Below are 12,570 nucleotides of genomic sequence, written 5' to 3' on the forward strand. Positions count from 1 at the left end.
TAAGATGAAAACCAATAAAGATTATATTCAATAAAAAGAAAAAGCAGAAACTTGATCAAAGGACAATCCCAGTTTTCTTAAAGTGTGCAGAATGCAATCCACAATCCCTTGGGATTCTCAATGAAATCAATCATCTTGTCCATGACTCTACTTTCAGGAGTGAAGAACTGCACTGCACGAGGCAACGTTTTTCTGTTTGAATGGAGAAAAAGAGGGGACTTTCAGGTTTCAACTTTTTCACCATATCTTCAACAACTTTTGGCGCAAGAACATCCCTTACTAAGGTCTCATATCTTGTTCTCCTGTAGCTCAGTCTGCAGTATCCTCTGGTTCAGTTTGTGTGCACAATTAGCACTGTTATAGTTGAAGTTGTGTTTAACAGTGTGATACGGGTGCACCAACTCCATGGCTGTAACCTGCATAAAAGGAGTCCTACTAGTCATCTAGTAGGCCATCTGTCAGGAATGCTTTGATGGTGTTTCCTGCTTGGCAGGGGGTTGGACTGGATGGCCCTTGTGGTCTCTTCCAACTCTATGATTCTATGATTCTAGTACACAAAATATGAACTCAGCTATTAAATAGAAAAAGATTGGTTGCTTTAATTATTAGGAAATAAAAGCAATTTTGAAATATGCAGCAAGCTTCTGGATTGCAAAAGCTGGTAGTTATTTAGCCGCACTGTATTGTACATTGACATATTTAGATGTATCTTATTCTTTAATTATAAAATTAGTATAGATGAAGACTGTAATAAAATCAGAGAGTGCCTCAAATAAGCAGGACCAATTTGCAGATAACTGCCTAGATCCTTGCCGACTGTATAATATAGCGAACATGAAGCTATAATATAGCCAATGTTACATTGGCCACACAAATAATTGAAACATATACTGGGTCTGCTTCGAATTAAGTCTGAGGAATGAGAAAAGTAGCAATGGAAACCTGTGTATTTTGCTGTTTAGTCACTCTGCCCTATATACTGCCAGCCTCCTCTGCTTCTGGGGTTCTGCAGACATCCTGACTACTTATGAACGGCAAAGGATCCTTTATGGAGAAAACAATGGAAATAGTTGTTATATTTCTCTTATTCAAAGAATCGCAGCAATAACAATGCCCCCTCCTCTCCCACCCTGGGCCACTGCCTGCCTGCCTGCCTGCCTGCCTCTCGTGCCCACCTGAGCGGTGCTGCCCTCCAGCTCCTTGCCAGCTGAGCTCTGGCTGGCCTGCTGCTGCTCCTTTGTTCTCTCAAGAGGATATTTTGAAGGCGACTTATTTTCTGAAATCCAAGAGAAAGAAGTGTGAGGAGGAGGAGGAGGAGGAAGAAGAAGATGTAAAACAGGGTTTATCAGTCTAAACTGGTGCAATCCAAGGTGCATCAGTCTAAACAACAAAGAGATAGGGAAGTCAGCCGAGAGAGGAGTCACTCCATTCCAAGAATGCTCTCCAGGAACCAATGGGGAATAAAAGTTTTTACCTCTGTTTTACAGTAGAAGAGTTTCTGCAAAAGTTGCCTTATACCAAGTCACACCACTGGCTCAGCTAGCTCAGCACTGCCTACACTGACTGGCAGCAGCTGTCCAAGGTTTTGGACAGGAAGTCTCTCCCAGCCCAGCCTGAGATGCTGCATGCAAGGAAGGTGTTCTGTATCTGAGCTACATGGCCCTTCCTTCTGCATTTGGGAGATTTAATAGAACAAGAAGCGCCCTGCTGGATCAGACGGGGGTGGGGGTGGGGGGTTCCATCTAGTCCTACATCCTGTGCCCTGCTGTGATCCTGCCAGGTACAACAATAAAAGTCAACCTAGCTTGAACAAATGCTTGGTTGTTGCCAAATCACCACAATGTTCTTCTCACACACTTGACAAAGGAAATGTTTAAGCCTGGTTCCCAAGTAAGTGTGTACTGGGAAGAGTCCCAGTACATGAGACAGATGCTCCTATACATGCAAAGTAGAACAGAACGCATGCATCTGAACAAGCAGATTGTGCAGTAATGCCAATAGCCAAAATGAACAACGAACTAAATTTGATGCATATAATTATAAGAAATTTAACTCAATGATAGCATGCTTCAATTAAACCATTAAGATTCCTGGAGAATATATTAACGTTCTATAGTTTTGGAGGCACATTTAAAATTTAAGGAAGTGGCTGTTGTTGTTGTTTAGTCATTTAGTCGTGTCCAACTCTTTGTGACCCCAGGAAGTGGGGAAGGAAGTGGTAGATTTAGTAAAAAAATATTAACTAAACTTGCATATGATCAACAATTTAATCTATTTGCAACTAATTTAAGAGCATTTTAAGTAATTTACTAGTGTCAAGTTGCATTTGCTTCCCCACTGAGGGCCAGCTGCAATTCTATGCATGAGGAAGCCCTACTCAGTTCAACTACTTTCCTCTAAGTAAGCCACATTAGTAGTAATAACTTTATTATTTGTACTGCACCCATCTGGCTGGGTTTCCCCAGCCACTCTGGGCAGCTTAGAAATACAGAAACAGGCAGGCAGCAAAAAGGCACCAGGGTCCCTCGCACACCAGCCAAGAAGAACCTCGTGGCGCCTGACCTGCTGGCGCGCTCTACCTTCCCTCCTTTTATCCCTGGAGCTGGGCGGGCTTACTCCAGCTCCACAGCCAATCAGGAAGCGCCAGTGCGAATGGCAAGCTAAACAAACAATCGCTACAGTTTCTACGTGCCGTGCAAATTCCTCGCTATTTTAACGCTCGCTATTTAAGACGTGCAGCGCGCGGGGAGGAGGAGGAGCCTCCCCCCCCCTTGAACTAGCCCCGGAAGACAGATTCCGCGCCTCCGGGCTAGCCCCGCCCTCCTTCCGCCGAAGAAATCCCACAGCCTTGCCTTTCGCCCCGCCCCCTCCTCGCCCCGCAAGGCCGTTATCCGGAAGTACACCTCCCAGGGAGAACATCCGGCTGCCGCTCTAGGCAGCGGCGATGAGGGCTCTGTCTATGGTGTTCGCGCGCTTTGTGATGTTTTATTGTGTCGCGGGGAATCGGTGGCCTCGAGACCCGGAACAGCTAGAGAAGGAGGCGGCGGCGACGTCGTGTTGGAACGGCGACGGGTCGCGCAGCAACTGGGCTGCGCGGGAGCCTATAGGATTTCGGTGAGGAAGAGAAGAAGGGGAGAGGAACCACCGGCGAGCGCGGCCGTTGCGCGGCAGTAACGGTCCTCGCATCGCTAAGCCGTCCTCCGCCGGGCCGGGGGTGAGAGGGGGAGGGGGGCAGATCCGGGTGGCTTCCCTGCTCCCGCCGCCCCTTCTTGCACCTGGGAAGGAGCCTAGCACCGAAAAGAAGGCGGGATTCGTGTGTCCTTTAAATACAAAACTAAGCAGAATTGTGCAGCTGCTTTTATACCCAGGGCGGGGGATTCTCTCCCCCTCCTCCGCCCGGCGTCCCGCTTCCCCCGTCTTCCTTCTTCCCTGCACATACCGTTGCATGTGAAGCGCAGCCCCCTCTTTCTCCGTAGGAAGGGGAGAAGCGCAGGATAAGGCAGGAGAGCAGGGAACCGAGCATCCCACCCCCGTCCGCAGACTCTGGTTTGTCTCCTGGCAACCCGGAGTGACTCAGAGTAGCTAGGAGCCTTTAGGAATAGGGACCTGCTCTGATCACTGCCAACCGGGTTTAGGAGAGAGTTGCCTTAAAAAAAACCTAGTTATCTCCCCCACCTAACCACCGCCTCCGTCTCTTCTAATGGCAAATGCTGAGCTCCCGTGCCATATCGGTATTGCAGTGAAATTAGCCTATGTCCAGACAAGAAAGAGGTTTCCGTTCTTGATGGGATTGCAGCTCATGTAAAGGACCAGGCTTGCACTCTGGGGGTGCCAACAGAGCCAGGATTGTCACTGGAAGGGGCCAGGTGGCGGCACTCAGGCATGCAGCGGCCTTCACGAGTTAGGGTTAATGCAACCCCTTCTGGATTAATCTTGGACAGAGTTGTTCATCGCCTTGGTAATTTCTAGTCTGGATTACTATAATCACTTGTACAGTATATATAGGACTGCATTTGAAGATTCTCAAAAATTCGAGTTAGTACAAACCACAGCTACAAGGTTACTAACTTGAGTTGGTTATAGAGAGACCATATCATTTTGCCAGTTCTTAAACAGCTATACAGTACTTGTTTTCTGCTCTGTTTCTGGGCACAGTTCCGAGTCCTGGTTTTCTATAGAGTCATAAATGACTTCAGGGCTGCTCACCTGCCCAAACACTACAATGCCTACCAGAGGCCTACCACCGTCTGAGGTTAGGCAACTGATGACCAGAGAGAAGGTTGTCTTGACTGTAGAGCCTTCATATGGAATGCCTTACTAAAGAAGCATCCCTCCAGGAATATATATACCTTCATTACGATGTATCACATAAGTCTGCTGAGGTTCAGTTGCCCTGCAGAGCCAATTGTTAAGGTTAAAGGCTAGAAACTTGTATGTACACAAGTATCAAGGCTTGGGAATTGGATTAATGCCTCTTGACTGGAAAGTGTAATATCTGTGTATGTACTACAAAGACCTGGGTGGGTGAGTGAGATGGGTGGATTGGATATGACTCAGCTTCCAGCCCAGGTACTCTGTGTAGCACCAACAAATATGTGTACGCTCATCCATAAAGTTTCAATCTGTCTTACTCAAAAACTTGTTTGGGAGCTGGATTGTGAGGCTTTCTACCCGATGTTTGGCTGGAGAGAAAGAAAATGATCTCTGGCTTTCACTACAGGGTATACATTAGGAGTGAGCCTGTGGAAGGGGCGTGTGCGTGTTGCCCTATTGTCATAGACAGACTACTCCCTGGTGATATTTGGTGTGATCGTGGCTGACATCCCCTGAAGGGATAGGGACCTATTAAGATGGCCCTTTCCCAAAGATTTATGGTACCTAGCAGGCATGGCTAACAGGAACAGTGGTCAGGGAGTTTGGCCATGCCTGTGGCCTAAGGGATTCCTGAGCACACTGGATTTTTCAGTCCTTGCTCCAAGGCATTTTCCAGGCAGCACAGCTGGTGCTCCAGTCTCGCTGTGGAACAGCAGGATGATCAGGGCTATCAACACAATCATTCCAGAAAGCCATGAGGAGCCCAGAAGGTTCCTTGTTTTTCTGAGGACCTGGAAAGCAATAAATCAGGGTAGATGGGCCACAGTGACACCATTGCCATCAGTGAACCACCCAGCAGAGCTTTCTTACGTGGTGAGCAGGCTGGCTAAGTCCAATTTGGGAGTAGAAACAGCTAACCACTCAGTAGCAAAACAATGAGAGCAAAGTCAGTTGCATCTGTTCCTAACTTGACATGGCAGTTGCTACTGTCTTTGGAGGCTATTAGAACACAGTCTGGTCAACATTTGTGGGATAAATGTCAGTTGTTGCAGCCTGAGGATGCTGACAGGTTGCAGGGGTTAAGCCATTTGGTTCTCTTGACTCTTGCCCATCATGGCTCATCATTGACAGCAATTTATCACTCAGGAAGGAGTGATGCCTGCATCCCGAAAGAGGCAATGGTGTGATATCTCCCTGTGCCTCCTCAGAAAGACCTACCTTACATTTTGAGAAGCTAAAACAGCCCTCCAAATGCTCATTGCAGTATGTCCATCAGTCAGCAATGATGCAAAGCAGAAAGGCAAGCAATTGGTGTTCCCATTTTAAATTAAATCTCCTTTGTTAACTTCCACAAATATAAGTGGTCAAGGGAAAGAGTGTTTGTATGTAACTTCCACAAATATAAGTGGTCAAGGGAAAGAGTGTTTGTGTGTCAGACATCCTACCACTGGTTTCAAAAGGGATGGAATGAATAATTTTGCTTTTGGGTTTCCCACGTAATCCTGTCATCTTCTCTTCCCCTCACCCTGTCTCCTGAAAGATTTGTGTAGAAAGATCTACACTGCCAGATTGGGGCTCAAGATAGGATTTGTGAGTTTATTCTTTGGAACCTTGTAGAGCTAACTTTTTGGGGGCCCACATTGACCCATGAACAGCCATCTGGGGGCCACATGTCAAATGGATGTGCCCCTCAAAATTAAATCCTTGGTGGACAGGTGTTGGAGGGGTCACATTCCTTTGCACATCACAGAATCACAACAGCGGACCTGTGATAATGCTATTTATTTCAAAAATCAAAACAGTGGCATCCATTGTTATACCCGTTGAAATCAATAGACTTAAGTTACAAAGGCTGTTGATTTCAGTGGGTCACCTTTGAGTATGACTTAGTTGGATATCACCCAATACTAGTAGTAATAATAAATAATATTATTCATAAAGTGAATTATAGAATTATCTCCTTAGTACTATCCTGAATTCATCCCTAGGTGTCTTGCAAAGACTTGCCATGCTTTTCAAAGCATGACTTGTAGGATATTGAGGCATTAAGACTTTTTTTCTAACTGTTTGACCTGTATACCTTCTCTCCTTCACCACAATAAAGGATGTGATCTTCATGGTGTCGTGTTGGAATCTTGAGGTTTTAATCTGAGTCACCCCAATGGATGCGGAGAGTGATGTTGCCTTGGACATTTTAATCACAAATGTAGTCTGTGTCTTCCGAACAAGATGTCATTTAAACTTGCGAAAGATTGCGTTAGAGGGAGCAAATGTAATATACAAGCGTGATGTTGGGGTAAGTTACTTCTCAGTTTTAGTTAACTCATTGACTTCTAATAGGGCATACTAAACATACTAAAACATATAGACCAATGTGTTGAATTTCATTCTCTATGCAGCAGTTTTAGTGTTTCAGAGGCATTTTTCTTTAAAAAAGAAATTGCAGAATTTAACACTGTCATACCCAATTTCAAAATACTTCTGAAGTCGAGTGATCTGATAAGTTTCATTTCTGTGTATTGTTTCATTTGTGTGAAGGTCATTTCAATATTGTAGATACAGCAGCTTTGAGGAAACACCATGTGTCGACATATACAGCATATTTGTTTGATCAGAGGTGTGTGTGGTGTTTGAAAACATATTTTTTTAAAGACCTAAACTTGCTAAGTGTAAGATTGTAGCCTGTGTATGTGAAGTTCTTGACAGCGTGCTTTCTTTTTATTAGCTTGAAAATCGGTTATTAAAACCTGCAGCAAAGCAACATGTGCATTACAGTGGTACCTCGTGTTGCAAACTGTCCCCCTTACAAATTCTTCTGGTTATGCGCTCGGCTAACCTGGAAGTAGATGCCCCTTCTTGTGAACTTTGCCCCGAGATGCGAGCGGAAGTCGCACTCCGGCGGCGCGGCGGCAGCGGGAGGCACCATTAGGGAAAGCGTGCCTCGTGTTATGAGCAATTTCCGGTTACGAACAGACCTCTGGAACAGATTAAGTTCGCAACCGGAGGTACCACGGTACTATAACCAGTAATAAGCAGTAGATATTTCAGTGACCGAACATGCAAGAGAATGTTATTTTGGGTAGTGTGACTACCACGTGTGCCATTAGGAGCTGATTTGGTGTAGTTGTTAGAGCATCGGATTAGAACCTGGGAGACCAGGGTTCAAGTACCCGCTCAGCCATGAAGCTCACTGGGTGGTGGATGACCTTGGGCCAGTTGCCTGACTCTCAGCCTAATCTGCCTCACAGGGTTGTTGCAAGGATGAAATGAGGAGAACTATTTACACCACCTTGTGCTCCATGGAGGAAATGTATAAATGCAAGAAATAAATGAGTTTACTCCCCTTTCATTAAAATAATGACTATTGGGGAAGTTCAAGGGCTGAAATAGTTTTTAAAAAACAAAACTAAGCTTTGGAGTTCATTAACGCCTTTAAGAAGCAGGAGTGCATACATGAAAAACAATAAAAAATATTTCTTGCCCTGTTACAATTGCCTGTCTACATGTTAGAAGCAAAGATAGCAAAGGATAGTTGCAAGAAATATTGTATAGTACTGTATGTTAATTAAATAAAATAAATTAATATCTAAAAGTTTATCATTTGGCTAAGGTTAAAGTTATCGAGAAGGAAGCCACGATGAAATTAACAAATAATGGGAATAGTAACAAGAACATAACAATCAAAGTGTATGAGCTTTAGCAAAAATGGCAGCATTTGGACCTGTAATTCGTTGTTCTCTTTTGCTACATCTGGAAGTTTCTTTGTCTAAAGTATATTTTTTCTTGACTGATTTCAGAAAGTATTGATGAAGCTTCGGAAACCAAGGATTACAGCAACAATTTGGTCCTCAGGAAAAGTAATTTGCACAGGAGCTACAAGGTATATATTGTTTGTGTTTTTTATTATCCATAAAATCACTTGTGTGTTGCTGTATTTTAACCCTTTCTCCCTTAACTTCTTAACCAGTCGCTTGTGTGGTTTTTTCACCCAATCTAGTGAAGAAGAAGCTAAATTTGGTGCCAGACGATTAGCTCGTAGTCTGCAGAAACTAGGTTTTCAGGTAATTCTTTCAATCACTGATGAATTGTGGCCTTTTAAAATGTTTTTTAATTCAGGTAATTGCTGTTTAAAGAGATCTGTTTCTAGAAAACAAGGTGATTAGGCCCACTGCTGAGCAGATTTCCAGAAATTTGCTTGGCAGTCATGAATGCTCTTCCTTTGCACTGCAAGTCCCTGGGTTTTGTGCTTATATCAAAAAACCACACACATAGGAGATAAACCACACCTTTCTACTTGTGGGAAGGAAACAAGGGGTGACGCTCTGTTCTTTTTCTGCAAAAGTTTTCTTCTGGTGCTGCCTTATAAAAAAAGGCAAGGGGAAAGGAAAAGCAGGCCTTTTTATTTGTATTTATTCAGTTTATATCCTGCCCTTCTTCCCAGAGGAGCCCAGGGCAAACAAGTATAAAACACTAAAAACATCAGTTTCTCATTTGCTCTGGCAGGCACAAACCTTTGCCAAGACAAGGGAGATCAATTGCTGCCGCTAAGAGTGAAAGAAGAATGTTGCTTTTAAAAGTTAGAGCCCATCAACATTTTCTATAAAAGGTTTGTTTGAAATGAAGCAGGAACATGATTACAGGAATGATTATTATTACAATGACTGTATTTCCCAATACTCAGCAGAATTTGTGGTTGTTGACAGTCATTGTAGCAACTAGTATAAACTACGCAAAGCTAACTGAACTGATGTCAATGCACTTCAGTTAACTGGAAGTTGACATTCTTTCTGAAAAGGTGTAAATGGCACACCCTAGCAACAACTGAGCACTTTTAGGTTTAATGTGCTTAATTCTCTCCAATTGAAATCAATAGGACTTATTATCTTTAGCTTTGGAATTATTGTGCCTAAATGTAGTCTTTCATAGTTTTCTGCAGTCTCCTTCAGGTAGTTGAAAGCTATATGAGTACATTGTTAGTAAGCAAGGGAATTCCAATATAAATGATACTAACTAGGGGTAATGAGACCTGAAAAGAAACTTCCCTTGCCCTAGAACTGTCCAAAATTTCTAACCATTATAGAGTTTTAATTGCCCTTTATGTTGTATTTTTGTTCAAAGTTGTATTAAACCACTGCTGGCCTTTTAGTTAAAATGAAGCCAAAATGTGTATAAGTCCTTGGCTTTCAGATTAGTTCCTAATATTTCCATTTGTGTTCTTTTTCTTTCTAAAAGGTGATTTTTACAGATTTTAAAGTTGTCAATGTTTTAGCAGTATGCAATATGCCCTTTGAAATCAGATTGCCGGAATTCACAAAAAGCAACAGACCCCATGCTAGGTATAGTAGATTTTATATCTATTCTCTCTCTCTCTCTTTATTTTGCATTTTCATTTTTTAAAGCGAACTTTGCATTTCTCCTTAGTTATGAACCAGAGCTTCATCCTGCAGTGTGCTACAGAATAAAATCTCTCAGAGCTACTTTACAGATTTTTTCAACAGGAAGTATCACAGTTACAGGTATTCACCTTTTTGTGAATAAGTAACTTTCTCCGTGTTGTAGCTCAGGTAATTAAGTGTTTGATAAGGTCAGACTTCCCACTAATTTCTGTGTACCTGTGCCATCTGATACTTATTGCTGTAGATCAGGCATGTCCAACAGTATACAGTTCAGTGATCTCCTTAGTGTTCTTTTTAGACCCCCCCCCCAAAAAAGCTCAACAACTTTGGCCAACCCTGCCCCCCCAAAAGCTCAACAACTCCTGGCAATGACAATGGGTAGATCACAGCCGGTCTCTTTATACTGTGAGTAGATCACATTCTCTTCGGAGTTGGACGTGCCTGTTGTAGATTAAAACGAGGGTTGGATTATGATTTGTTTTGGAGATTTCGGTGGTTGCTTTAGCAAATAGGATTGCCACATATTTAAGAAGAGGTACTTTGATTTAAGCGGTCTCATCTCAAAGCCAGCAGGGCGCTCAAAACTTAAATCAAAATCAACTGGGTTAGGTGTTGGACTGCTGGACTTGCCAATGGCAGTGTCCCAGACAATTTAGAATACTAAGTGCAGGAAGCATTCTTTGAAAAATGAAAGCATCTCTGCTGGATTTTGTGCTGCCACTTCCTGTGTGGATGTGTGCACATGGGTGAGGTGTGGCATGTGCTGAACAAGCATTTTCAGGTTAGTCTGAATGTACTTCCTACTTTGCCATGTAGCAGTTTTAAGTAATGCTAGCAAAGTTGATATATATTGAGAATATTGGTCAATTCAGGTTTTGTTAGTTAAGTTCAAAATATATTCACGATCAAGGAACTGAAGCCATAGGGGTAGCTTTTGTGTGTATCCTTATTCTTATGTTTTATCTTGTCCTACCCTCAGGGCCAAACGTAAAGGCTGTTGCCACTGCAGTGGAACAAATTTATCCATTTGTGTTTGAAAGCAGGAAAGAAATTTTATAAGTTGCCACTTCACGGTTAGGCGACCTAACCAAGCACCTTTTATAAGACTGCTGCGCATTGGACTAATAGCAAAAAAAAAGAAGGTGGGGGGAAAAAGGACAACTGGACCAACTCAGCTGAGGAGGGGCAAACTCTTGGCCGTGGTGATAAACTCCAGTCCCTTTTGGATTTTATTTGGAACAGTGCTGTATTGTAAAAACAAACGTTTACAAGAAACGAAATTGCTGCTTTTTACAAGACATTCTATTTATTTCGGCAGTAATTTCTGTGTGTTCATAAGCAGATTTGTCATGATATGCACTAAATTTTAAAAAACACTTCTATAGGTTGAGCTTGTGTTTTTATTTGTGAATATTCTTTACATTTTTGTACGCTGACTGTTGGGCACCAAAGAAGCTGTAGACGTTACCCTTTTTCACCTGATAAAACGTGCACAAATAAAAGTCTGCAAAACTTTTCTTCATACCTGTACGGTTACGTTCCTTCTCCTTTTTCTATTAACAATTGTATATTGGCAAAGTAACTAGAGCAATGTTAGTGTGATCTTCTGCTCTGATTTTATTCCAATTTTTGTGCGCGTGTAAAGTGATCTGTATCAGACTAGGTTGACATGAATGAGAGATATGTATGTGTTCTAAGGACAGAATTTGGTTTTATTGTAATATATTTGTAACTAAATGCAGAATTTAGGGGATCTCTTTCCAGCCTGTCTAAGCAAGGGTTAAGCATAATAGGCTTGAGTGATGAGAGAAGCTTCTGTTCTGAAGTATTTGGCATTAGTCAAATCAGCTATCCTATTTCCAGATGCAGGGTTGTTTTTAAAAGGAAACCTGCCTTGAACTACTGCTAGTGACTGATTTTAATTTTCAGGAAAAAAATGTATTTTTTCATGGATGCAGTTCTATGCTACTTCTAAAGAACTCTGCACATATTTGCCAAAATGTTGCTATAGCACTGTTAGAATTATTTTTTAAAAAATGCTAACAAAACAAGAAAGCTTGGCTTTGGCATGTAATCTTGGACTTGAAAAGCCAATATTGAAACTGCATATGGAACACATGAGTGGTAAATCATAAGGCAAATGAAAATGGTACCCTTGCCAATTACAATAAATATGTCAAAATGCATCTATGTCTCTTTCCCGTATCTAAGTCTCGAGGTGAACAGAATGTGGGCATGACTGCTGCAAGTGCTAAGCCTTCATTATCCAGATTTGTACTTCACATTGAAACAAACTCAGTGGAGTACTGTAAATAAAATCCTATTGAAAGCCTGCCCTTTTTTATTATTGCAAAATACTGCGAAATATAATGAGAATCTTGGAGGGGGAAATGGATACAGAATAATCAACTTGTTCGTGATAGGCAGCCCTAAAAAGTTCTCTAAAAATGTATTCTCCAAGCAAGTGCCATGCGCTCAAATAGATAGCGACACATGAACCAGGTGATCAGGAGAAATATAGCCATAATTCTAGTGGAAGGTGAGAAAAGGCTGCCACAATCAGAAACTGCCACTGTGGACTGGATTCAACTAAATACATTGGTACCTTGGTGCTCAAACAACGTGGAACCCAAACACTGCAAACCTGGAAGTAAGTGTTCCAGTTTGCAAACTTTTTTCGGAAGCCGAACATGCTCTGTTTCGTGTGTTACGCTTCCATTTTGAGTGTTATGCTGAGGTCTGTCTGTTTTTGCTATGTCCAGAACAGCATGCAAGTGAAGGTTGTTTCACTGGGCAAAAATTTCTTGTGCTGATGGAACATTTGTTTTGCTGTAGCATTGAATTCCTTTACCTTTTGGTT

At 42.4% G+C, this 12,570-nt stretch overlaps 1 protein-coding gene and 1 long non-coding RNA gene across 3 annotated transcripts; one reads left to right on the forward strand and one right to left on the reverse strand.

Moving 5' to 3' along the window:
- On the reverse strand, positions 1–1,284 carry LOC148686262 (uncharacterized). Its single transcript, XR_015948977.1, has 3 exons — positions 1,176–1,284; positions 943–1,044; positions 1–192 (listed from the first exon to the last, which is right to left on the reverse strand). It is a non-coding gene; the product is annotated as an uncharacterized LOC148686262 (long non-coding RNA).
- A 1,665-nt stretch (positions 1,285–2,949) lies between these two features.
- Positions 2,950–11,896, forward strand: TBPL1 (TATA-box binding protein like 1). 2 transcript variants are annotated; one of them, XM_035108934.3, is made up of 7 exons: positions 2,950–3,958; positions 6,419–6,610; positions 8,112–8,194; positions 8,312–8,375; positions 9,547–9,650; positions 9,736–9,830; positions 10,690–11,896. In XM_035108934.3, the coding sequence occupies exons 2-7, from the start codon at positions 6,476–6,478 to the stop codon at positions 10,767–10,769; spliced, it is 561 nt and encodes a 186-aa protein (XP_034964825.1). In that variant the 5' UTR covers positions 2,950–3,958; positions 6,419–6,475; the 3' UTR covers positions 10,770–11,896. The 2 variants fall into 2 exon arrangements, with proteins under 2 accessions (XP_034964825.1, XP_034964824.1); XM_035108933.3 differs by having other exon boundaries at positions 2,950–3,114.
- Positions 11,897–12,570: the final 674 nt, after the last annotated feature.

This window comes from Zootoca vivipara, chromosome 3, assembly GCF_965207765.1.
Source record: "Zootoca vivipara chromosome 3, rZooViv2.hap1.1, whole genome shotgun sequence".
NCBI classification, from domain to species: Eukaryota; Metazoa; Chordata; class Lepidosauria; order Squamata; family Lacertidae; genus Zootoca; species Zootoca vivipara.

Bases quoted from the DNA above. Each gene is read 5' to 3' on its own strand.
- TBPL1 (XM_035108934.3), top strand. From the start codon at position 6,476: ATGGATGCGGAGAGTGATGTTGCCTTGGACATTTTAATCACAAATGTA. The intron at 8,195-8,311 runs GTATATATTGTT...CACCCAATCTAG, and splicing joins ATTTGCACAGGAGCTACAAG to TGAAGAAGAAGCTAAATTTG. The intron at 8,376-9,546 runs GTAATTCTTTCA...TCTTTCTAAAAG, and splicing joins TGCAGAAACTAGGTTTTCAG to GTGATTTTTACAGATTTTAA.